This window comes from Xiphias gladius, chromosome 21 (assembly GCF_016859285.1).
Source record: "Xiphias gladius isolate SHS-SW01 ecotype Sanya breed wild chromosome 21, ASM1685928v1, whole genome shotgun sequence".
In the NCBI taxonomy this organism is placed as follows: Eukaryota; Metazoa; Chordata; class Actinopteri; order Istiophoriformes; family Xiphiidae; genus Xiphias; species Xiphias gladius.
Window position 1 is genome coordinate 12497347 of NC_053420.1, and position 26844 is coordinate 12524190.

The 26844-nt window shown below is 39.9% G+C and overlaps 2 protein-coding genes across 2 annotated transcripts in view; one reads left to right on the top strand and one right to left on the bottom strand.

Annotated features, from left to right (window-relative positions):
- The window catches only part of LOC120783325 (mitogen-activated protein kinase kinase kinase 12-like), a 27902-nt gene extending 27042 nt beyond the window's left edge, over window positions 1-860 (bottom strand). The window contains exon 1 of the mRNA XM_040116241.1: window positions 753-860. The gene's annotated coding sequence lies outside the window, so the exon portion shown is untranslated. The remainder of the gene's footprint in view (window positions 1-752) is intronic.
- On the top strand, window positions 856-22652 carry myg1 (myg1 exonuclease). Its single transcript, XM_040116242.1, has 8 exons — window positions 856-1137; window positions 2464-2576; window positions 9086-9245; window positions 10369-10518; window positions 13142-13264; window positions 14467-14648; window positions 22156-22387; window positions 22490-22652. The coding sequence occupies exons 1-7, from the start codon at window positions 856-858 to the stop codon at window positions 22343-22345; spliced, it is 1200 nt and encodes a 399-aa protein (XP_039972176.1). The 3' UTR covers window positions 22346-22387; window positions 22490-22652.
- The last annotated feature ends 4192 nt before the right edge of the window (window positions 22653-26844 follow it).

Consider the following 26844-nt stretch of genomic DNA (forward strand, 5'->3'; position numbering starts at 1 on the left):
TCTTATAGAGGGATTCAGTGTCAAAATCTAGTTTTAAGACCTTAACCGTTTTATTTTATATTGTTGTCGTTTGTGGTAAAGTTGTGTTTTGTTTCAAATTTTGTCGCTGTGTCGAGTAATTAACACACAGAAAACCTTGGGCAAAGTAGTATTATTCCATGACAGGACTACAATCAACAATTCTTTTCATTATCAATACATCTTACAATTGTTTTCTTTAATAAATAATTGTTTAGTCTATAAAATGTCAGAAAAAGGTGGAAATGTCCATCGTTATTCCCTGAGGCCAAGTGAAAATATTTCAATTGCTTTTGCTATCTGATTGACAGTCAAACATACAAGATAAGGCCACTTAATTTTCTGCTAATCAGCTAATTGATTAATGAACTAATCACTCCTGCTCTGGAGTACTGGTTGCTCCCAGGGTGCCTGGGGAAATAATTATACTGCCATGTCAACACGGGGGTCAACAGGGGCCCAACTACTAATTTTTGCCCCAAGGCTCCCATAGGAGGTTAATCAGGCCGAGATCCGGCCACAGCTCTCCATGATGTGGGTTAGTTTGCGGCGCCCTGTGCTGTCACCGGATATCATTTGCATAAGACACATTCTGATAAACACGTGGTAATTTATTCCACGTTACATAAAACCCCGTTCACCTCAACCGTGTTATTATTATTATTATTATTATTATTATTGTTATTATTAGTTTCATCGTCACAGATACTTATTTAAAATGTAGAAAAACAAACCAATCTACCCGCTCTCCGGGATTCTCCGCCTCACAAAACAGGCGCACCATATCCGGTCCGGCTGCCAGAGCCGTCCGCCACGAACGTGGCTCGTTGTGTTTGAATGTGGTGTCTTCGCGTGACAGTGCTCAAATTAACGCGAAGCCGGTCTTTAATAAACGTTAGCAAACCAGCGAGTTTTTTACGGCTGTTGAGTTCACAAGCCAACTGCTGCTGTCCGCGCTCCGTCGACGCCACTCGCGCAAAACCGCGATACATGTCAAGCGAGGCTAAGAGACTCTGCTCGGAAAACATGACCGTTAAAAAGATCGGAACGCATAACGGCACCTTCCACTGCGACGAGGTTCTGGCCTGTTTCTTCCTCCGCCAGTTACCTGAGTACAAGGTAAGCGCAGAGAGCTGCTAAAGTGCGTTGACGGTTCCCTTAACGGCCGACGTTTGACCACAGTCTGCTACTTCAGTTTAAATGCTCTTTGTTCGCAAACCCACACGGTGAAGGTACAGTGTAGCTTCACTCTGCATTCCGCTTGTATTTGGCGGAATATACCTTGTGTTCCTCCATAATGGGTCCCGTGTCATGTCGAAACACACCAAATGGGGGTGCTGCCGTATAGACAGACAGATGCATCTCATTGGAAGAGGAAATTGACCTATCATAATTCCAGTAGAATTATACATTTCACATATTAGGAGGAAATACCTAATATCAGAGTCAAATTAATGAGTTTCTACATCCTCCTTTAGGGGTATAGCGACTTTTTTTTTTTTTTTTAAAGTGACTTATCGTCTGAACAAAGTGGCACTTAAAATCCCTTAAATGTTGATTGAGCCAGAATGATAAACAGCATTTAATAAATGAATCGTTTTAACACTAATCTGATTTTTCCCAGGATTTCTCTCTCCTGATTGCATCATTGACCCAAATGTAAGCTAAGGTGTAACCTCCCCACCAAAACTTAGACGCAGCAAGAGTGGGCGATAAAAATCCTACAATGACATTGATAAGTATCTTCATACAGTAAAATTTCTGGGAAATTAACTGAGAGATTGTTTGGCTAATCTAGAAAATAAAATAGCTGTCAAATCGAGGTACGAATCATATGCACGTACAATATGGTCGTAAAGCAGTCTTGGTCATTGACCAGAATGGTCGAACACAACCAGAGATATTAAGGGAGTAGCAGCCAGAGTATAAACAGTGTGGTAAAATCTCTTACGGTTCACAACTTTATATAATGTCACAACATATATCATCAAATTGTGCGGCCCTACGCCACTGGATAATAACTAGATTAAAGCAACTAGGGCGTTGCTTTCTTATGCTGTAGGTTTGTCTACATCGATAATGCAAATGCAGCATCAGACAGGTCTGTATTCTCAGTTATCAGAGGAGAAGCAGACATAGGGGTTTATTATTCATTTCTAAGAAAAAGTCTTCAGTTACATATGTGGCAATGCATGTAATCACTATGGTCTAAAATGACTTATTGGGCCTTTAACTATAAGTCAGAGCCCAACCGGGCAACAGGCGTACTTCCAGGGGGTCCAGTTAGGGCCACACTATTGGTATAGTTGATGGTCATTGTACAATTTATTTCAGTGCGTTTGGCTACAGATGTCACTTAATTCCTGAAAATGTTCTCTTCTACTCTATCGGATGCTTGATAATAAATGCTTGCACATCTACAAATGTTTCTATTCGTTTTTACAGGATGCTGAAATCGTTCGGACCAGGGACCCGGCGCAGCTGGCACAGTGCGACATTGTTGTAGATGTGGGGGGAGAGTTTGACCCAAAGAGACACCGCTATGACCATCATCAGAGGTACAGCACTGACAGAAATCTGCTGCAAAGAGATTAAGTTTATGAAGTTTTTGATTTCTATAGATGTTTGGAATTAAATGAACTAAGACTGGGGAGTATATATATATATTTTTTTTTTTAAAGTGACTTATCGTCTGAACAAAGTGGCACTTAAAATCCCTTAAATGTTGATTGAGCCAGAATTATAAACAGCATTTAATAAATGAATCGTTTTAACACTAATCTGATTTTCCCAGGATTTCTCTCTCCTGATTGCATCATTGACTCAAATGTAAGCTAAGGTGTAACCTCCCCACCAAAACTTAGACGCAGCAAGAGTGGGCGATTAAAATCCTACAATGACATTGATATGTATCTTCATACAGTAAAATTTCTGGGAAATGAACCGAGAGACTGTTTGGCTAATCTAGAAAATAAAATAGCTGTCAAATCAAGGTACGAATCATATGCACGTACAATATGGTCGTAAAGCAGCCTTGGTCATTGACCAGAATGGTCGAACACAACCAGAGATATTAAGGGAGTAGCAGCCAGAGTATAAACAGTGTGGTAAAATCTCTTACGGTTCACAACTTTATATAATGTCACAACATATATCATCAAATTGTGCGGCCCTACGCCACTGGATAATAACTAGATTAAAGCAACTAGGGCGTTGCTTTCTTATGCTGTAGGTTTGTCTACATCGATAATGCAAATGCAGCATCAGACAGGTCTGTAATCTCAGTTATCAGAGGAGAAGCAGACATACGGCTTATTATTCATTTCTAAGAAAAAGTCTTCAGTTACATATGTGGCAATGCATGTAATCACTATGGTCTAAAATGACTTATTGGGCCTTTAACTATAAGTCAGAGCCCAACCGGGCAACAGGCGTACTTCCAGGGGGTCCAGTTAGGGCCACACTATTGGTATAGTCGATGGTCATTGTAGAATTTATTTCAGTGCGTTTGGCTACAGATGTCACTTAATTCCTGAAAATGTTCTCTTCTACTCTATCGGATGCTTGATAATAAATGCTTGCACATCTACAAATGTTTCTATTCGTTTTTACAGGATGCTGAAATCGTTCGGACCAGGGACCCGGCGCAGCTGGCACAGTGCGACATTGTTGTAGATGTGGGGGGAGAGTTTGACCCAAAGAGACACCGCTATGACCATCATCAGAGGTACAGCACTGACAGAAATCTGCTGCAAAGAGATTAAGTTTATGAAGTTTTTGATTTCTATAGATGTTTGGAATTAAATGAACTAAGACTGGGGAGTATATATATATATATATTTTTTTTTTTAAATCAATACCAAAATAATACTCCAAAGCAATTACCAAGTAAGGCTTCTCACAGACAAATTTTCTGAAATGTTTGAGATTGCCTGCTGAAAGTGGCAGTTCAAGTTTGACTTTAAATTGGTGTATTAATTATCATGATTTATTTTTTTTCCTAAAATCACTCAGCATTTACTGTATATGCAGATAAAAGAAATTCATAATATAATAATCAAATAATTGTTTAGGTAAATTTTCAAGCAAAAATTTCAAACATTCCTGGGTTCCAGGATCTCACATGTGAGGATTTGCTGCTTTTCTCTGTGTTATATTATTGTGAATGGAATATCTTTGGGTTTTGGACTGTTGGTCAAACAAAAAAAGGCATTGGAAGACATCATCTCAGACACTGGGAAATTACAATGGACAATTTTTTACAATTTTTTTCTATAAAATGCAAGAAAATAATCAATCACGACAATAATCGTCAGATTAAGCAATAATGAAAACAATTGTTAGTCACATTGCCATGGAAATGTTACCCTGGACTTTGAAAACTTTGACATTTTATACACCAAACTATTAGTCAGTTAAACAGGAATATTAAAGATCGCATACTGCAGTTACTCAACCAGAGAGCTCAGACATTTTTCAACTGTAGAATTTACATATCTTGGACACAGTTCACACATTCAAGTGAGCCATATCAGAAATATTTGTTTATCGCATGTGTTAATGTAAAAAAAAAAAATGGATAGCAGCCAAAATAACATAAGATTTTAACTCTCAAATATTTATCAGTATTGGCCTCAAAAATCCGTTATTTGTTTTGCTCTATTTGCATTGTTCTCAATGGTGAGAGTAATTGCCGAAAGGTTAATCAATAAGTGTTTGTTGTTGAGGCCTCTATTAATTCAAAAGCATAGGCTCACACAGGTACACATGAGCCTTTTTAAACCTGGATTTAAGTACATATTTTCTCCTTGCCCCCATCATGGATTCGTAAACTCTAGACTGGGAATTCAAATCAGATTTTTTTTTTTTTGTTGTCCAGAAAACAAAGTGAAAAAATTATATATTTTTTTATTAGGTCCAAGGATGAGAAAGTAAATTTCTGGATTCAAGGATTCTGATATCTTTGAATCACCTTGATTTGCATGAATCATGAAGTGTTTTCTGCAAAATTTCCTGCCAAAGTTCCTTCTGAATGATTGCATTCACTCGAAGTCTCATCACGTTGAGTAATCAGCCCATTCCAGGTGTCTTGGCAGCTTATTGTCCTGATGATAATCAGAGATGGCTTTTATGACCACGGTGATAAAGATATGCCAGGACTCTCATCCTGGCAGGGGGTTAGTGGTAATTAGCACTCCTTCAATTGAACGCCCCCCTGCTGTCGGCTCACGAGGCCACGACACTGTCAGGGGCCACACGAGACTGTGGCTGTCACTCACATATGCCGATGGGGGCAAGGTTGTTGTGATGGCGTGGATGGATGTAAGTGGGCTCCTTTCAATAGCACTTTCTTAAAAACGGTGACTGTGTACAGATGAAGTTGACAGCAAAACAAATACATCACTTTTAGAAATATTAGAAATGAAGCCATTAAAGGAGTAGTAAGACATTTTGGGAAATACTTATTATTTTTTATTGTTTATGTTTTAGATGAGGAGATTGATACCACTCTCGTGTCTGTCTGATGCAGGAGATTGTTATCTTAGCTCAGTTTAAAGACCAAAAAGAGGGGGAAACAGCCTTTCTTTATGCAATGCTAAGCTGACTGTTGGCTCCAGCTTCACATTGCGTGGACACATAGTAGGGAGTTATTGATCCTCTCATCTAACTTTGGGCAAGAAAGCAAACAAGTGTATTTCCCAAAATGTTGAACTAATCCTTTAAAGACAGGCTATGGTTAGGTAATGTGGGATCTGTGTTTGGTTTTAATCCAAACTTTGGAACATAGAAAACAGACCATATGGTTACAAAAACTGTATTTATGAATCATTTTTATCCTTAAGACAACTTCCACAATAAGAAACTGCTGGAGATACAGAAAAAAAATATCTTACAAGTCTTTAGATGTTTCTTGACCAGAGAAGAAAATGGCCATGCGAAAAACGTTCTCAAAACACTGAAAGAAAGTTAATAAAGCACGACAGATCTGATCTGGCTTGGATTAAGTTTGTGGTTGCTCATACTTGAAATGGCCCCTCACTGTTCCCACTCAGAAATAAAAGTAAGACAATGTATTTTTGCAGCAGTGAAGCAGTTATGAATGTGGTTTGCATGTTGCAGCCCTCCATCAGCAGAGAAATTAAATGGTTAAACATCTTTTAATGCAGCTTTATATTGTAACACGGTTTAATAATTGCTCCCACTGGATATGTGCCACTTTGCAAGCCAGCATAACAGGATTCATGGACACAGCAGGCTTCCCTTTCCCCTGTATTCACCAGAAATGTATAATGAATAACAACACGGCAACAGTTCATTCAATTAACTTGGCATTTGGTGTTTTCTGTTGATGATCGACACATACTCTAAGTATCATTTGTAAAAAATCATTTACAACTTGTATGTAGGTCTAACTCAGAATTTCAAATTAATAAAGGCATTGATAATTCTTTTCTTAAAAATCTGATACAAAATGTTTAATGCCATCCCTAATTTTGCAGCAAGGAGCTGCAAATAGGAAATTGTTCTCAAGTCTTAAATCATTTTCCTAGAAAGGTAGGAGTTAGCCCCGCGGTGACCCAGAGACTGTCACAGCTTCTGAGGACCTCCTTTAACACGATTTAGTCTACTCTACTGTACTGAAGGTCACAGTGAAATCTAACTAAATTAAAATGGAACATTCCCTGCCATCTGCCTCCCAAAGGAGGACATGAATAACCAGATATGAATTTCTCAATCCAGGGTGGAATTTTAAGAGATGAAAAATATTAGTAAGACTGAACAATTTCTGTCTAAACCACAGGAGAAAAAAAGATAGTTGGGAGATGGGTCATGAATTAGATACAGTAGGTCAAGAACTGTTGAATGGTTCAGCCTACAGTGTGATTGTTTACAACAAGACAAAAAAACCCTAAAATGCTCACTGAATGAAGTAAATACCAAACAAGGTCATTATGACAGGAGCAATGAATTAAGGTTGAGGAGCTGTTGTGAAATTAGGCTTTTCTATCTGCAAGTCACATGTCCCATCATTCTAAGGGACTACCGGGCTCAGAATGATGGGAAATTACTGGCTGGTAATATTCTCTTCATAAAGTGCTTGAATGTCTTGTGATGCTTCAAGTAGGGGAAAGATTCATGAAGTATGCATTAAGACCATGATTTCTAATGATTTAGCATGATGAGCAAAAGTGGTGCAGCTTGTACAGCATGGGAGTCATAGTACATCATATGCAAAGTATGTTTAAACAATGTTAAGTTAAACTCAATTTTAGCCAAAATAAGTCAGACTCTTCATTTTTAAATTCTGCGTCCCTGACTTACCTTTAGTTGTGTGTGGTAAATGCTAGTCTGCTCAGAGATGTAGCCATCTTTGATTTCAAACAAACAGTTCGATGACTTATCTTTGGTAATGTATGTCTTTTTTAGCCACTCTCTGTTTCACTCTGTCATTTTCCTCTCGCTCATTCACTCCCATCTCCTGATAATCAGCATAGAAATGCCTCAGCTTGGCCAATTAGTCCATTAATGGCCATGAATCCCCCCCCCTCCCTCTCCTCTCGGCTTCCTTAACATGTCACTCATTGATTTGATGGTCTGTTTTCCACTGTGCTGCAGCCCAAGCATCCTAATTAAGCCTGAATTAAATGACCAGCAGTGGCTCAGTGCTGGAGCCCGCCCGTCTCAGCACGTGGCTGAGGAGAGACCTCCGGTGGCTTTTATTTATGTGCGCTCACGCTTACAAACACGCCTGAACATGCCTTCTCTCTGCGGTCAATGCAAACTCACTCTCTGAGCTGAAGAGAATACTTATGGATACCGGTCCCTTTCATTGATTTCTGATACACATCCAGTAATGCACAGCATACATCTAGATGCAGCAGACATTTTAGTCCAGGGGCATGTTATTGGAAAAAATGTGAATAGTTTTTGAGCAGTTTATGAGCAGAACACTGTTGTATAATCAGGCAAGCCTTGGCCTTAGTATTCGATATCATCGGTCTGGAAGAGGCCATGCAGTGATTCTCAGTTTTTAAAAATGATATAAACTGTTGTCTATTTGTCCTATCTCTGTATGTAAGAGACAGGACTCTTGATGCCATTCAAAAATGCAGGTATGATTTGATTTAATTAGAATTTCTTTTCGTACATAAGCAAAGAAACTGTCAGTAATTTATCTACACAGTTAAATTTGTTAAGGTGGGAACTGGCTGCACAAATAGTTTTTTTTCAATCTTAATTTAGTAAAAATGAATGCAGCATCCCTCTTTCAGCAACACTCTTCCAACTAGGGCTGTAACCCGGACTGCAACTAACGATTCTTTTCATAATCTGAAGATCATTTTCAGGATTAATTGATTAATCTATAGTCTATAAAATGTGAAAAAATATCCATATATCCAAAATATATCCATCACAGTTTCCCTAAAGTCCAAGGTAACATTTTCATATTGTTTTTTTTGTCTGATCACCAGTCTATTACTCAGATATTCAGTTTACAGAGATATAAAACAGTGAAAAGCAGAAAAGCCTCATGATTAAGAAGATGGATTTATGGAATTTTGGCCTTTTTTAATTAAAAATTGGTTTAAACAGTTAATCCATTATCAAAAAAGTTCCAGATTATTTTTCTGTTGATCACCTATTCAACTAATTGTTGCAGTTCTAATTGTAACTTGGAATTATTATTTATTTTTAGTAATACTTCATAGAAGTTAAAAAATAGTGACAAAGTTCCCACAGTTTCAAGTAAATATCTTAAAAATGTTTTATTTGTCCAACTAATGGTCAAACAACCCAGATGTATTCCATTTAAAATGATATGAAACATAAAAGCCAGCAAATCCTCACAACTGTGAAGTTGTCACCATCAAATGTCAAATCATCAAATAATGATTATGTTCTCGGTTATGAGAACAGACACATATTTCACTTTTGTTTAAGTTTGTTTCTTTTATGTAATGATCTCTTTTTACCCACTGTGAAAACAATATTGTCTTGTGTTATAAGGACCTTTCCGTTTCTGACGCAGCCAGCTGACAGATTGTCTTCTTCCTTGTCTGTTCAGGACATTTGCGGAGAGCTTCCACAGCTTGTGTCCAGAGAAGCCATGGGTGACCAAACTCAGCTCAGCCGGCCTCGTCTACCTGCACTTCGGTCGTCATCTGCTGGCCCAGCTGACGCAGCTGAAGGAGGATGACAGGCAGCTGGAGGTGCTCTATGACAAGGTGAGAGGAGAAAGGACTTTGTTTTATTCACAACACAAACACTTCATTGGAAACAGATGTTTCTCATTGCCTCACTTGTATCATAATGTTACCTTGGCTGGCACACTGAATGTAAACATAGTGAATTTACTCACGGAGTGGGGAGACAGAGGGCTCAAAAGTCTTTAAAAGAGAAAAAATTGCTTCTCTTCACAGGCATCACATGAAAGGGAATTCTATTATTACAGGGCACTTTCATTCATGTGCACTTCGTCCTTGTTGGTTGTATAAAAAAAGAAACCATGCATTCACTGTCTGTAGGAAGTACAGAATGTTTATTGTTAAAGTTTAGTTTATGGCATTTTGCCTTCATCCGACAGTTGGCAGTGGAGTGGGACTAGAAATAAAAACAGAGAGACAGGGACATGACAAAGTTTCTTCGCCCAGATTCAAGCCCAGGACACTGTGGTTATATTTAATGCATTTTAGACAGCTCAGCCAGCAGGAAGCCTTGGCACATAGAAAATTTTAATAACCAGGCACATTAAGCCGGCCAAATCTTAGGTCATCATGAATATTAGCACCATTAACTCACACTAACGTTAGCCTTTTGATGTGTCAGTTTGCTTAAAGCGTAGAGTAATCCTTTTACTCATGGCTGGGGTTTTATTTATTTTAGTAAGTTGCATGTCTCGACTTCAACCAGTTCACACTGAACCTCTATTTTTGCCCCAAAGCTTAGATCCACTTGTAAGCCACTTGTAAAATGTCAACTCTTTGGTGATTGACCTTCTGATGTACTGAGGGCTTTTTAGTCCCAAATACGTTTCAGCTTCCCTTCTCCTCTTCCACTTCTTTTTGGAGTTTGCCAGTGATCTGTGAAATAGCAGCAATTTTCCAATTTCCTTTTGGATTAATGATCCAGCCGTGCACTTCAGTAAATGCCCACACACTGTGACTAAATGGGTTTCAGTCAGGATAATGTAATCCCAGTGCAGTTCTCTCCTCAAAGTCCTGTCCGTCTTTACTACACTCTACTACAAGGCCAATGCTTCTTTTTAAAAAAAATGCATAAACATAAAACAGCTGATTCCCGTGTCATTACAGGTGCATAACCTCGCTTGTCTCTTTCAATTCCTTGCAGCTGTACGAGAACTTTGTGGAGGAGGTGGATGCTGTAGACAACGGCATTTCACAGTGTGACGGGGAGGCCCGCTACAGCATCTCCAGCACGCTGAGCGCACGTGTCAGCCACCTGAACCCACGCTGGAATAGCAAGAGTCAGGACACAGAGGTGAGTGCATGTATGAGTGATTGTATGAGTGCGAATGCATACCCACACTCAGCACATGGACTGATGTGATGCACAACTTTTGCTATATATCAGCTTGATGAGATTGCAATGTTGATCTTTTAGACCAAAGGTCACAGATTTAATTTAATGTGTGTGCGTCTGAATTTGTGATATGAGATTATTAAAGTGGAGCATAGTCTTTGTGTCTTGTTGTTTTAATTTAAAGCGGCTTTAATTGATGTTTTTTATAACAGCAATGTACCAAATGACAATGTGAAAACACTGCGATAATGTGAAAAAGGCTGTTCATAGTGATGACCAACCTACGGTTAACCTGAATCTGCAGCTCCCCTCAACTGTTGGACGCAGCAGGCAGTAGGTGACTTCAAAAGGAATGAAAAACGAGATTTCACAGGTTGATTTGGATTTAGGATTAAAAGGTGAGGCGTATACATAGAAAATGGATTTAGTTTTAATGTTAGAAAGGGGATTTATTTTTGGGTTGGACAAGTACTGGAAAGGGTTAATGTGGGAAAATGACTGCACTGAATGAATGTCTTCACCGACACAAAATGAAAATGGTGATGTCAGATTTAGCAGCATCATGAGGTTTAATTAACAACACATTTTATTAGGATGAGGCGTGCGAACGTGTGTGCTTGTGGCCAAACAAACACGCACACACGGTTGAATCAGGATATTGTCAGTACGGTGTACATCGGGATATCCTGAATCACAGTGTGACAAAGCACAACTACTTAACAGCAGCAAGTTTTATGACAATGAAAGCCTGTCTGGTTAAATTGTACTTCTAAAATGGGACTTCTAAAATGTTGAACAATTTTTGGAGCTGCAAGATTCATTGAATCCAAGGGATAACATGTTAAAATAAGAACACTTATTTCTCAGGCTGCAACCAACAGCTATGTCAGAAAAAATGAAAAATGTTCACTGCAGTTTCTTAAAGGTCAAGCTGACATATTAAATTGCTTTCATATTGTATTTTTTTGTCCAAACAACAGTCGCAAACCTCAAGATATAGAATTACTATTGCATAAGACAAAGGAAGAAAAACAAATCCTCACACTGGAATAGTTGGAACTGGGTATGTTTGGCCTTTTTGGCTGGAAAATGACTTGAATACATTAGCAATTTATTGACTGATCACTATATTGTTTTCAGCCCTGCTTATTTTCATTGTTGTAGCAGGCAGCCAATAACAAAAATAACAACTTACACAACAAAAAGTCTTTAAAAACCCAAATTACATCAGTATAGAACAAAATCACATATCCATATCAAAATGTTAAAATACAACAATAACCAAATACATTTAATTGATGTCTTAAAGAACATTTCTAGGTGATGAATCAATAATCAACCACCTTGCACGATAGATAAGCCCTGACCCAAAGACCCGTTTGTTTTTGACAACTTAATATTTAATGGAAGGTTGTTCCACAGTATTTAAAAAAAGCTTTTGGCTATATCATTTCAGGATAATCGGGCACAACCTGGGCAAACTGTAAAAAAATACAAACAAAACAAAAATGAAAAATAGGTTAAGAATCTTGTGATAGACACAACAGGTGAAATGCAGACCAATCGGTGTTCAGGAGTCGTTTTCAGAGCCGTGCAGAAACAACAGGAATGGCCTAGTGTGACTTTTCCGTCTCTCATTAGTGCAGGATGGGATTTCTGCAGGGAAACGGCACCTGTTTTCTTCAGACTCTCATGAGATACCTGCAGCCTGGCTGCATATATGTTGACTCTGCCAACGTTTTTTTTTTTTTTTTTTTTTCCCTTCCCACCCCATTGTTGAGGGCTGTCTCAGTGGAGTAGCTGGCCTATTTGTTTTTCACATTTCAGTTCACATGATTATAATTCATGTCCTGGCACTATCCTCCCATTTCCGCACTCACACTCACACTGCTAGTAAAAGCAGCGCTGTGAGATCAGAAAGTGAGAAAGATTTGTATTGAAAAACGTTTGGGAGACAACTTGATGGTAGACTGACCTGCTGAACTCTCAACAGTGGTTGTTTGCGATAACTGAAAAACCTAACGGATTTACACCCCCTTCCCCGTCCACGACTGCTAAACTGAGGGAAACCCCTCGGCCCCCTCAATCAGATGCATGCAGATTAGGCTTCTGCGTGGCAGACTGTGAGAGTCTGTGTGTGCAAGGGTTTATGATAGCATCTGTGTGTGCCTGTATCTGTGTCTGTCTTTCTTTCTCATGCTCTCTTGGGAGGGAGGTCAGACTGAGGATTGTTCAGGACCTGACATGAAGATGATTAAGCAGGTCTGCAAAGATCAATGAGGAGATGGTTAGACTAGACTTTATGATCCCAATTTTATGTGGAATACAGTCTCACTGAAAGTATTTGACATCAAACTGCACTGAAGTTCAGAGGTGGTGTTGCAGTTATGAAAAATCCGAATGATCATAAGAATGTTTAACCTTGAGCATCAAGTTCTTTTTTTCATCGAAAAGACATCAGAGGTCTAGTCAGTTGTCAAGATGCTATATTGCTGCCTTTATGATATGATACAGTATTACTCTCTCATTATTTCACTGTATGTGACAGTAGCATGTATGTGTTTACACATGTTTTCACCAGGAGGGTTTCAGGAAGGCTATGAAAATGGTCGGGGAGGAGTTCCTGGACCGTCTGGATTATTACCAGTCCTCCTGGTTGCCGGCTCGTGTGGTGGTGGAGGAAGCTGTTAAAGAGAGGCGTCAGGTACAAGTTTTCTTTTTGTTTGTTTTGTTTTTTTGTTAACACTGTAGCTGTGGTCCTGAAAAAATACATTTGTGAAACTGTTGATGGTCCATCGTTAGTGATTGTTGGTTAATGTTTCCTTAATTATAAAGAAATACAGCAAGCAATGTCACAGGTAATAGTGGATAATTAATCAGCAGCAGTGGGTTTCTCCCTTCTCTCAAGTTTTTCTCCTTGTATGTGTACCTGTGAGATAATATTGATATATAATATTTTACTGTGTAAATTGTGTGTACTAATATACAGTATTAATATATTGGTAATATGGCAACTAACGCCAAACATACTAAGCACTACATAGTTGTTCAGCCACCACGTCAAAGAGGTGAGGGATTCCTGCAAACTCTTACCTGTATCTCTGTGTTTGACTGTTGCTTTTGATGAAGTGGGAGATAAATGGTGAATTTTTAATTTAGTATGGAGCCATAACAGAGTCTTTAGTTTTAAGTTTTGAAAATGCAATTGGGCATTGAAAAACTTGTATTATTATTACTGTGAAAACTTAAAAAACATAACAAAATTAAACTTTGAATAAAGAATGACACTCACATTCACTTTTTTTGCACCACGCACTTTCAAACATACTTATTTTATTTTTTATTTGTTTTTGGCATTCTTTTCGATAACAATCTGGTGTTTTCTTTTTTCAGTGTATGATTTTTCTAAATTTATTTATTTTTTACACTAACTGTTTTCCCCCAAGTACAGTCTTTCAGTTTTGATTCTCTGTCACTGGCACAGAGGGGAGAGATTTGGGAGCAGCCTCATCATTTCCATATTTGATGTCTGTGTCTTTTTTTCTAATCGATCTTTTTTCAGTTCTAATATCTTTTTTGGTGCCAGTACAAGTTTTCAGTTTAAGTTTTCATTTCAATGGCAAATTGTATTTTCAGTGCCAAAAACTAAAAGACTGTTCAGGCTCCATATTTTAGCTCCTGTTAAATCATATAATATACTACTAGATATGATGTTATTAGGAACCTTGATTATAAAGATGCAAAAGATGTCTTCTCTCTTTCCCTTATTTTCTACAAAATCCTAAATTACACAGAATCCTGCCAATATTGCCTCTCTACTAAAGCTGAAGGTCTCCACTCTTTTTGCTTGTCCTTAATCTTGCGCATTGGCAATCTACAGTTTCCTGGTTCTCTTCTCATTTACAGGTAGATCCTAGTGGGGAGGTGGTGGTGTTCTCCCAGGGCGGCTGTCCCTGGAAGGAGCATCTGTTTACCTTGGAGAATGAGCTCCAGGTGGAGACACCCATCAAGTTTGTCCTTTACCCGGACCAGAACGGACAGTGGAGGTGCCAGTGTGTCCCCGCTGGCCTCAACACCTTTCAGAACAGGTGATTTTTTTTTTTTTTTAATTTTACATACAAGAGCTACAACTGTGACTTGGTCAAAGGCAATTTCTAGTTACATTTTATTAAAGGTTATTTAAATGCCGTTTCTACTTCATGGTGCACAGCTTGCGATTTCATGTGCGGAGGGAGCACCTTTTATGAGCGACCTTGGCAAAAATCAAGCAGGCTGAATTGGCAAGGATGTTGTGACACTGACCGACACACAAGAAATTATTTTTAGGAAATCACGGTGACAGACACGGCTCCAGAGTCTCCCAAATGTGCTGAATTGAGTTGAGGTCTGCTGACAGAGACGAACCATGGTGTATGATTCAACTTTCATGCATTTTTGGACCATTTGATAACCACTAACAGAAGGATGACATGTCATCTGGTGAGAGAGTAACTGCTAGGGCAGAAATAATTTTTTGTAGGATGAGGGTGATCCTTTAGTAAAGGCAGAGGTATTGCTCTCACGTTGCTCCGCAAGGGTTTGAAAGGATGTAAACACACCCAACACCTCAACACAGCCACCTGAGTCCTTTCTCCATGCACACCCCTTTCACTCAGGTGTTTTCCTTTTTGTTTTCCTAATATTAATTGCATGCTCGGCTTCAGTTACAGCAAGCTGGCACATAAGCTGCACGGTACATATTGGTTTGGCAATTTGACACACTTTTATTTACAGCCACTTATTCAAACATGCTCCAGGATTTTTATGAAGGTGAATATTTATGGATGTGAGATTCATGTCATGCTCTACTGAACACCAGACTGACTCTTACAATCACAGCCCTCTTATAACATGAATGTAATTTAGGCCTCGCATAAGTTACATAGGTGCATCATTGAATGATTAGGGACCCATTTCATCTTTAAATAAGTGCACTGAAAAAAAACAGTCGTTCGATGTGCCAATGTTCTTAAGTAAAAAAAATTTATTTTTTTTTTTGCTGATGAAGGAAGATCAAATCTCAATGCTCACCTTGAATCCTTTTATCTCAAGATTGAAAAAGAAATCAGCCATGGTGGTGTAGTTAATGGGGCAGTACATAGATTGTTACAGCCCAAGACAGTTCAAAATTACCCCACTTCCCTTACTGTAACAAGGCTAAGACGCTACAGCTGTGCTAGCAGCTCTATGATGCTGTATTTAGTCACTGCAGTGCTTTGCGTTAATGTTAACATATATGTGCTAACATACTCATAATGACAATCCTGACATGCATGTTGAACATCTTAGTTTACTGTGTTAGCATGCTGGCATTTGGTAATTATCACAAAATACAGAATAAAGAGGCTAGTGGAAATGCCATTAATGTTCCAGGTATTTGGTCATAAACCAAAGTATATGACAGGTTGAAATTCTGGCGAGATGATGGCGCTACATGAAACGTTAAGGAATCACCGATCAAAAGTCACTAGGATTCATCCTCTGGGGACCATGAACATCTGCACAAAATGTCATGGATATCCATTCACTAGTTGTTGAGATATTTCAGTCTGGACCAAAGTGGTGGACCCACCGACACACTAACATTACCATCCCTAGAGGGACGCCACTAGCATGGCTAAAAAGCCTGTCTGTGGTTATTTTAGCTACTTTGTCTGGACTGCTGCACTGTATTGGAGAGCCAGGCCTCATTCACTTCACTCATTCAATACGCTGCTGCTTGAGTTCCTACCAAAACCAAGAAAGAGAATCACACAACTCCAATTCTCAGATCACCGCAGTGTCAGAATATTGAGTTTAAGATACTGATACTTGTTAATAAACCGCTAAATTGGTTATGGACAAAATAATGTGTTATTTGCTTCTGTGTTACAATTCTCCAGAAGTCTCGGTTCATATGAGACGGGTCTGCTTATAAAACATGGTGGAGCAGCATTTAGTTTCTAATCATAAGACATCTTGAACAAACTTCCTGCTGATCCGAGTTCTGCTATACTCTAAACGGTTAGAAATTAATGCTACATACCTTTATGTTTGCCATTACCTTTATTAAAATTTTAGGCTGTTTAGTTATGACACTGCACAATTTTTATTCTGTTGTTTATTGCTCATGTTTATTTTCCTTCATATCATGCTATGCTGATTTAATTCTTCCTTTTCACGGTCTTTCAAATGTTTTAATACATTTTTACGCCTTTTGTACTATAAAACACTGTGTGTTTGTGCCATTCATATACTGTAAAGGTCTTACCTTCGCTTGTCTTGTGCATCAGTCCCCGCAGCTGTAGTTGTGGAGCATTTTCTCATCTTATAGCAATAACGAGGCCTTGAACCCACAAGCCTGGCACTTAAACGAAAGGTGCCGCATCCGTGCTCATTACATCACATTAGTATTCTTGTCTTGTCACTCAGTACATAACAACAGTGATGACAAGACAAAGACCCTCTGTGTGAATTTGTCAGATGATGAACACCTATCAAGTCTGTGGTTGTTACCTCTGAAAGGGAACTGTTTATCCGTCTCTCTCAAACTGTCCTGCAACGCTGCTCTTATGACGTCATCGGCATCCCCACTGGAGTTCTGTAGTTGGTGTTTTGTTTGACTTGTGCACTAAATCCTGCAGCACGCATTATCAACACATGGCCAAGGAAACGTGCTCCAGGCTTTTCCCGCATCTTCTGTGGGGATTCTCATTTTTTAGCAGCTGTGTGCCTTGTAGTGTTCTCTTTTCACTGTTTTTGCAAATATCACATTTAACATCTTTATAATCCACAAAACACACTTTCACTTTACTCTTGCGCCGGATACTGACAGAACATAAGCTGTTGCTTACAAAGCCTCATTTTACATTTGGTAAAGAGAATCTTTCCAACTGCCATGTTGCTGTCTTGTTTTCTTGTGCTCCAAATTTCAATGACTTGTGCTGTTTGATGCTGATCTCTGCTCTTCAGAAGTGTAGCTCAGGGTCATTCATTTGTGTAGCAAATGATTAAAAACCCTACCTTAATTGTCTGACATCTTTGCTCTGTTTAGTTATTCCCCCTGGAGCACAAATCATGCAGCCTTCGGTCACATTTTTTTTAGTGGGTGAATAAGTATCATTGCAGCTTCTATTTTATTTATTTATCCCACCTCCCATCCTCTCCATCCGGATGACTTTAAGGAGCAATTTTCATCCACCAAGGGAAAGTTTAATAGAAAAAACGATGCTTCATATCAAAGACAGCTTCTTTAACCTGTCAAGGAAAAGATCATTTTGTTTACAGCTGTGATAAGCTGTGACATTTTCTATATAATTTCTACTCCCAGCATTCAAGGTGTTTTCTGTTTGTAGATATTTCCCTGAGCAAACACATTCGGTTATGAAATGTAAGTCACGTAAGTCTGACTTCTTTTTATCCTTGAAAATCAGCCTAACCTCTTTAACTTCTCACACACGATTTTTGCTCATTATTATAAACTGCGTACAAACCTCGGTGACAAATTCATCGCATTTCCTGTAACTGCTGTTGCTTTGTCAGCTGAATGCTTTTTGCAGCAGTAGGAAATGTTTGCTTTGCATCAGCGGTAACTTAATACAGCACTGATACAGTGTAAACAGAGTGAACGGTAAACAGTGAGCTGGTATCGATGAGATGAAATTACAAACAGTATTGCTGATGATTGAATGATTACATGCATGTGTCGTTTTCCGTCAGTCCCTTGGGAAACTAAAATCCCACGCAGGAATGGCGGACTCCAGCACTAGTAATGGAAACTACATTATAGATGGTACATACAAGGAATGGTAATTGCTGAAAAAATGCTGTCCATAAGTAGAAAGGATTAGAAAGGACTTTAACTCTAATGTGGTCATTCTGAATTTACACAAGGTAACTGTACTGCTACTTCTGTCTGTTTTGTTCTTGTGGCATCTGTCCTGGAAGAGAAGCCCCCCCCCCCCATGTTGCTCTTCCCGAGGTTTCTCCCTTTTTCTCATTTGAATTTCCCTCATTGGAATCAAGGGTCTAAGGAAAGAGGATGGAGTATGTTCTTCAGATTATAAAGCCCTGTGAGACAAATTTGCAATTTCGGGCTGTATGAAGAAAATGGACTTTACAAATGTGGCATCTCAGTTACCTCATACTAGGCTTGAGACCTCACTATCTCAGCAGATGTTCTCTGAGCCACTGGTCATGTTCTTCAAAAGTCTTGTTGCCTCGGACAGTATGTGTCCTTAAGCTTTTATCCTGGGTTTCACATGTCTCATTACTGATACACGGTGGGTTTCTTGGGAGCAGTAGGGGGGCTTCCAGAGTGCATCATGCCCAAAGACACAGGAAGAGGATGGAATATCTTTTTGATTCAGGCCTGAACTGACCAGTGGCTGCTCTGTTACACGCTTTCTATTTTCATCTCTTTCTGTGAGCTCTTGGTTCTCCTATTAGTGTTTCTTTTCTGCCCTTCTCTCGTATGTACAGTATTTCTGTTTCTTTCCTATAAGCACACTCTTACATTTCAGCACCTATTTTCCTATCTCTTGCTCTCTTCCTGTTAATCCTATTTCTCCCCCTTTTTCCTCCAACCTCCCTTCATCCACCCTCTTCCCTATCTCGCTATCTCACCTTTCACACCTTTCACCCCCTCCCTCGCCCCATCCCTGCACTAGACTTTTTTCCACTCTGATGCAGAATCTCATCAGATGGCAGCCCTTTCAACTAGAAAGACACAGACGCCTGTTTATGGTCGTGGAGTGCTTCAAACATTTAATTTAATCCAAACATGACGGTTGGTGTGGAGCTACATGAGAACAATGGCCTGTGAGATGGATAAAAAACATTGCTCCAGATGGCTCTTTCTCTGGGTGGCCCGCTTCCTCCCAGTAGGTGTGTGCCGACTGGGCGAAAGCAGTGTTGTTATCACCTGTGTCCCTGCTACTGCACCTGGGGGGTGGGGGGTCTATTTTTATCAGCATCACACTGCTAAGGAAATGTGATCTGGGGGAAGGAAGAGGGGAGAGGAAGCAGTCCTTCCTCAGAGATGTACAGTTTAGGATAATACTGAAAGTTGACAGCAGTTTGAGGTGAAGCAGAACATTTCTGGAAAAACACACTGGCTGCAATCAAAGTTATCTGCTGTGCCTCTGTAGTAGGGCTGCAACTAATGATTATTGGCCAATTTTTGTTTTTTAATCAATCGTTAGGCCAGTAAAATGTCAGAAAATGAGCCCTAGGTGACATTTTCAAATGTCTGACAAACAGTCAAAGCTAAACATATTCAATTAGCTCTCACATGAGGGAAAGAAAAGCAGCAAATTCCCACAAATGAGAAGTTCAGACAAGAGAACGTTTGACATTTTTACTTAAAAAATGTGAAATAATTCATCAATTATCCAAAAAAAAAAATTTTGTCCATAGACTAAACAATTAAACTAATTTTTTTAGATCGAACCTGTGTCAAAAACAAAATAATTCCATGTAATTTCCCTTCAAAACACACAAAATAATGTAAATTTTTCTCCTTCTTCCCCTCAGCCACTCATGCCAACTGGCTAAATCACCGGTCTGGCCCCTGTCGAAAGGAGAAAAATGTGTGAAGTGTGTAAAATCTCTAGCATAGAGACGGTGTCCATGAATTATGAGTCAGCGAGCTGCTGGACGATTCAGCAGCTCTGCATATATCCAAGTGTCTCATACCATCATTTTGGAGACTAGAACTTCACAGAAGGTTCAGGCTCTGGGCAACATATCTGAACACATGAAGTTTTTATGTTTTGATAACCCATTATCTCCATTATACCTAATCTTGAGTAACATTTTTTTTTTTTCCTAATGAAGCACGCTTTCCCAGTATCTCTGTCATTATGGTGTAACAAAGGTCTAACGGGGTCTTATCCCTTGAGAAGAGTAATTTGCTAATTGTGGAAGTATTTTTAGACTGGTCATCTTGAGAATCAGAGCTTCCTGGCCTGTCATAACAACAACAGTCATCCCCCTCCTACTCTTTTCCTCATTACCAGCCCTGTTGACCTTTCCTCGGAGCTCGTTTTCCACCCTTACTGTGGAGCTATCGATTGGCTGATTCATTTAACAGGGATTACGTGTTTGCCATGCTTTCCTCCCCAGGTTGTCTTATGATGGTCTTAGTAGGGATAAGATTGTATAGACTGGAGATAATGGCATGGAGAGCAGAGTTGGAAAAAAATAAAGTATTGCTGCACGTGTACATATCAACCATTTAAAATTTGAATTCTTTTGCATGATTTCTCAGGATTTTGAAGCTTCTCACCCTCTGAATATTACAATTGTAGAGGATGTTATAGAGAAAGGTAGCTATTATTCAAAGGGAAGCAGAATCTCTGAGAATTGAACCTGTGAAAACTTCGGAACAAAAGAAAACACTTTACTCATGTCAAACTTGCAGCCTTATTTGACAGCCGTGTCATGTAATTTCTCAAAAGTTCGACTGTACAGTTCCATAATTCATCAAGCATGTGAGAGAGGAAGAGGAGCCTGAGGTTGGCATGACATTTGTAATGAAATCTGAAGCTTTTAGCAGACTGAGCTAGTTTTTAAGGCATTGAAAGTCTATTTCAGAAGTAGTGGAGGGGCGAGAGGTTAGCGATGAAGTGATTGAATCAAAATGAAATCAAAATCAGTATAAAAGATGGCTAAATATATCAAGACTTTAAAAAGAACACCGGTCTGAGAAAATGGAGATAACACCATCAAGGCAAGAAGTACAATCTCATGCACACACTCTCGCCCAAAAGAAAACTGGTAATGTGTTTTAAACGATCTGCCAGGCTGTAGACGTGTAGTTCCATGCTACTTCCAGTGGGTGGTAAATGTGCTGCTCTACATTTTTATGAATTTTCAGCCTCCGTATGCTACATCCCGAGACAATTGGCCACGGTCGGCTCATAAACCTTCGCAGAACCAATCTTTTCCCCACTTTGTAAGATTGCCTGTTGACTCCATTGCCACCGTATGACTCTGATTTTCCACATTACTGGAGAAGAATAAAGCTGATTTTTATTGGTCATTTTGCTCTGACTGATTGCAGTGGTGCAGTCTTCAAGGGTTACTGCAGTTTACGCCAGAAAATAGTGCAAAATGCATCACAGGCGTCACAGTTTCCCAAAGCCAAAGGAGAAATATTAATATAGCTTCTTTTGTCCAAATAACAGTCCCAAACCTTGAGATACTTGGTTTACTATCATACAAGACAAAGCAAAGAAGCTAATCTTCACATTTGAGAAGAATAAGTCAGCAGATGTTTGGTATTTTTGCCTAAAAGGCGACTGGGACAATTATTCAATCAACAAAATAGTTATTAATTTTCTGTCAATTGATGTATTTTTGCAACTTTTTTTTTGTTTTATTATGTTAATTTATTATAATTTTATTTACATTATTTTTAAGCCCAGAATTGGTGCAATAATTGCTGGTTTTCTGTTTGTGCAGACATGTACAGCACGGCGGGTTTTGCAGAATTGATGTGTCAACAGGAAGTGAGCTGCTGACCACATAGTGTCCATCTGTAAGCCAACTTTCCCTTCTGTCTTCTGTTCCCAGGCTGTCCCTGCCAGAAGAGTGGCGTGGCGTTCGAGATGAAGCGTTGTCGGAGCTCAGTGGGATTACGGGCTGCATCTTCGTACACGCTGGAGGCTTTATTGGCGGGAACAAGACTCAGGAAGGAGCCCTGGAGATGGCCCGGAGGACCCTGCAGGCTGCCGCCCAGTCCCCTGCAAACGGAAGCAGCTGACCGGTCAGAGAGGGATGGCCAGCAGCACATTTTGCTCTCGTGGTCAGTCTATAGAGAGGATAGCACGGATTAAAATGTTAGCTTGCTACCTTGTAGCTTGTTGGTCCCAGCCAGGGCTAATTATGTTTTGTTCTGTCTTGCCAGAAAGGAGATGACGTGGAAGAGGACGAGTTCCCTGAATACCTATATTTCAAAACACTCACTCTGAGTTATCATGTTGACTCATGTTATTCTTCTTCCCTCTACCTGTATTTACAAATGTGTATCTGTTTTGGTAATGATTTCCAATAAAAGAGTATTTGCCTTATATTCCTTTCTTCTGTAAATATCTCACTACTATGTTAAACCAGCAATATTGTTTTTCCACTTCTGCTCACATCTCTCGGTTTTCACTGTCAGCTTAGGTAATGCGCTGCCGTCGGGCCAACAAACCCAAGTGTCTTCAAAGCCTGGGGATACCGCGGCCTTACCTTTCAAGGGTCGATTTATATAGACACCTGGACAACGGTTCATCCTTTCATTTCCAGCGCGCTGACATTAACTGTAGCACTACAAAGAGATACAGACCCTACTTCCACAGGCTCCGAGATCAAAGCGTCAATAATGAGGCCTGATTAATTCTGAGAAAATTCAATTTCCAAACGGCTCAAAGAGGTGTTCCTTATGGCAGCCAGTGTCGTGACAAGGTTTCCTCCAGTGGGACGAGCCACACAGTCAATTTCCCTGTAATAAAGTCAGGGGATTCAGCGTGAATTGTCTCATTATGATTTTCTTTCCCCCTTCTCCACAAGGCTGCCATCCTGTTGCCCTTGCCCTGTGTAACATATCGCTCTATAATTTCATCGCTATGCATTTGATTTCCATCAGTGCAGCTGTCGAAGTGCAAATGCCACAGCGGAGAAAAAAACAATTCATGTGTCGTTACTTACAGCCGTTACTGTTGCTCTGCCTCTTTTCTTGTGCCATTCATTGTGTTCAGTGGTGTGGACTGTTAATTCTACACGATAGAACCCGTTTATCGTGTTTGTTTGTCACTCTCTTGCTTCCTTTGTTTCTCTCTCATTTGAAACCGAAGCTTTTTATGCTCTGAGGTGAATCCTGCTCAGAAATACAAACGTCAGATGCCTTTAGGTCAAGGAATTTGCAAAGATAATACATGGTCATAACAATCCATTTTAATGTATCATCTAATCTATATTTAGTCTCAAGTTTCAACTGCTGAGTTATTGTTTCACCTTCAGCTGAAAGTGCAATGGCTATTTTTAATGGCTTTGGAAAAGTACATTTCCTCTGACACCCTCCTTTCCACACTACCTTTGTCTCTCTCACACACACACAATCACACATTTTAGTGTTATTACTCTGCTCCCTATTGTGCTGAACCTGAGCCAAGGTCTCAATCCAATCTATACACATTTGTGACAGCATTTTACAGTCACATGGTTCATATTGTAATTTCTGCCAACCTGTGCTGTGTAGTTTTGGGAGATACAGAAGTTACCTCACTGAAAGAAGCAGGATACAGTGAAGGTGTATTCACCACGGCGGCGTAATTGCAGACGTTTTGAGAGAAACATCCAACTGAATGGAGGAAAAAACTGACTTGAAGCCTAATATCGATTTGAGTTTTCAGCCACCACTTTACCCTTGCCTGCACAATTTCAGGCTCACTCATGATCTGCACTCGCCTGATTGCTTTGCACAGGAAATCACAAGATGCTTTGACAATATTTTAAAATTCAAAACATTCTCAAAAGCCTTTTCCTGTATTTTTTTTTTTTTTTTTCCTCATTTAGCCTACAGTTTTCCACCTACAGAGCCAGACAGAAGTAGACAGCATGAAGTCCTTTCCTGTCACCCAAATCACCAACAAAGCAACATTTTTTTATTACTGCGTTCTGTCAGCAGGGGTGATTTTTCTGTCTGCATTGTAGTTTCTAATGTTACAGCAACAGGCTAAACCTTTGTGTTGGTCCGGGGTTGTGGGCAATTTTAGACTTCAGCCCTGGCGAGTCCCTTCCTGCCACACTGTGGAAAAATGACTACTTAGAGCCTCAGCAGAACACCTGCCCCAGGCTGATCTGTTGTTAGTGGATTCGATCCCAAGAGCGTGACAGGCTAGTTACAAGAAATGCTCCAATGATTTTTTTTTTTATTATTATTTTTTTTTTTTAAATCTCTGTCTCTCCCACTCCAAATGTAGCTAGGACATGAATTTTGTGGTTTTTGTCCTCCTCTTTTCTTTTTATATCACAGATAATAGACAAAATCATAACCAAGCATGTGGTCTTTGTCTGGGCGGGGCAGGTTTCTGACACTAGCCGTCAGATCTTTTCCACTGCCTCTATCTGTTTACAAATTTGTGCAAGGTTCATTGAGTTTTCCCCTCGGAGGACTACAGCCAAACCAAACAGACGATGCCAAACTGCTTCACTTCACTGAAGTCAGGTTTTCCAGTAGAGTTCACACCGTCAACATTGTCACCAACAAACTGCTCGAATCTACTCGAATGACTTCCTATGAGAACCTCCCAGATGGACGCTACATAACCACCTCCCTCCCTGGCTCAATGCATTTTTTTTTTCCCCTTTCCATTTTTCTTGCTGCAAATTGAACTTCTCACCCGTCATCATGCCATTCACTCTCAGTTCAGCGGCCAGGAAAACAGACAACGTGTAACACTTCTTAAAAATTTTTTTTACAAACAAACCACAGAACTCGGCTTGTCCGCATCCCTGTCTCTGGCAGCCATGGAGGCAATCACCTGTCGAGGGCAAACCATTCACAAAAGCCGTAAACTGGTTTTAGAAAAGCATTGTACTTGGAGCATTCTGTATTCTATTTTTCAGGAGACAAAAGGTCATAGTTTTTTAGCAGGCTGGTTCGGAGCAGGACAGAGGAGGGACATGTGGGGCCATCATGGCTGTCCCCCCAGGCTGGTTCGGAGCAGGACAGAGGAGGGATATGTGGGGCCATCATGGCTGTCAGACTGGTCCTTCCCGCCGAGGGCTCCTCTGTAGATGGGTATTATTGCTGTTTATGGTAGAAAGGCAAAGAGATTGTAGGGCACTCATGCTAAGAGTAAAGTTCCATGAAAAACACTTTTCTACATACAGTCTGTCTATTGGTTGTCACTGTGTGTGTTTGTGTGTACATGGCCGCCTTATTTATATGGAAATGTGTGTCCCCGGTAACTGTTTGAGTCTCAAGGTTGCCTTATGTCCTTCATCTCCTGTGTTTTGTAAGTGCATGCATTTATTTGTATGCGTGTAGATGCATTATCTGCTGTATGTCTACATGTTCAAAGCAGTCTTCATTTTGAACTTGATAAAAAGGTGGATCCCTGTAGTCTGAGGTCTTTTACACCAGGAAGTCTTTTTCTGGTCTGGAAACAAAGACAGGAGTGATTAGAAGAGCTGCATCTTCCCTTTCGTCTTCTTTCTTTCAGCAGTCGCCACTCTTGTTTGTCTCACTGTGACAGCGGCAAATTGAAATAGTATTTATCTTAACCGTCTGACAACTATTGCGCACGCATGGCTTTGCAGGTGACATTTCACATTTTTGGTGTTATATACAGTTGATATATTCACAGTGGGGTCCAAAAGTCTGAGACCGCTTTCCCAGAATGGCACTACAATATGTATTTCTGTCTCTTCGCCCGTGATTCAATGGGATTTCGCAGGAACAGATGACGAATGAAGAATCTTAATTGCGGCTGCTGGTAATGAAGTTAGTACATCATACGCAGGTGAGCGGTGTTTTCTCAGAAATCCCCAGATTGATGCGCACTATGGTGAGGACAAGATCTGATCTGACGGTGGCACACCTCCCATGTTTGTCCTTTACACACACACACACACACACACACACACACACACACACACACACACACAGAGGGAGGGAGGGAGACAGTTTGCCTCACATCTCCATCGGTATAACTACCCTCCGGTACCACAGTCAGTGATGAAGCCGTCTGCAGGCGACAAACCTCGGATCCACAACTGATTCTCTTCTCATAGTTTTTTTTTTTTTTTGTTTGTTTGTTTGCGATTTTTTCTTTTCAAACAACTGAATCTACACTGGAGAAGAAAAAGATGATGTCCAGTCTGCCGTCAGAAAAAGTCCGGAGAAAAACTGCAAACAGAGTCTGAAAAACCCCCCAAAACAAAACATCTTTTATCTGGATCTCAAGCGTCACAAGAAACCGTGTCCGGGTAAGTTGGTTCAGCGAAGGCTTCATATCCATTCATTGTATTGATCATAATGTGTCTGGAGTACCGATGAGTAGCTATGTCGCCGCTCCAGTCTGGTATAGTCGTGGGTTTCTCTCTTTAATTTGCAGGAACTTTTCAATAGTGGCTTATCGGGGCGAAATATCAAGAGCCAGCAAAAGGAGCAAATGCGTTAAAACTACACAATTATGGTTCAAAGCTGCAAAACAGCGCACGGGCCAGATATGTTTGTTTGTTTGTTTGTTCGTTTGCATGAGGCTAAAACGC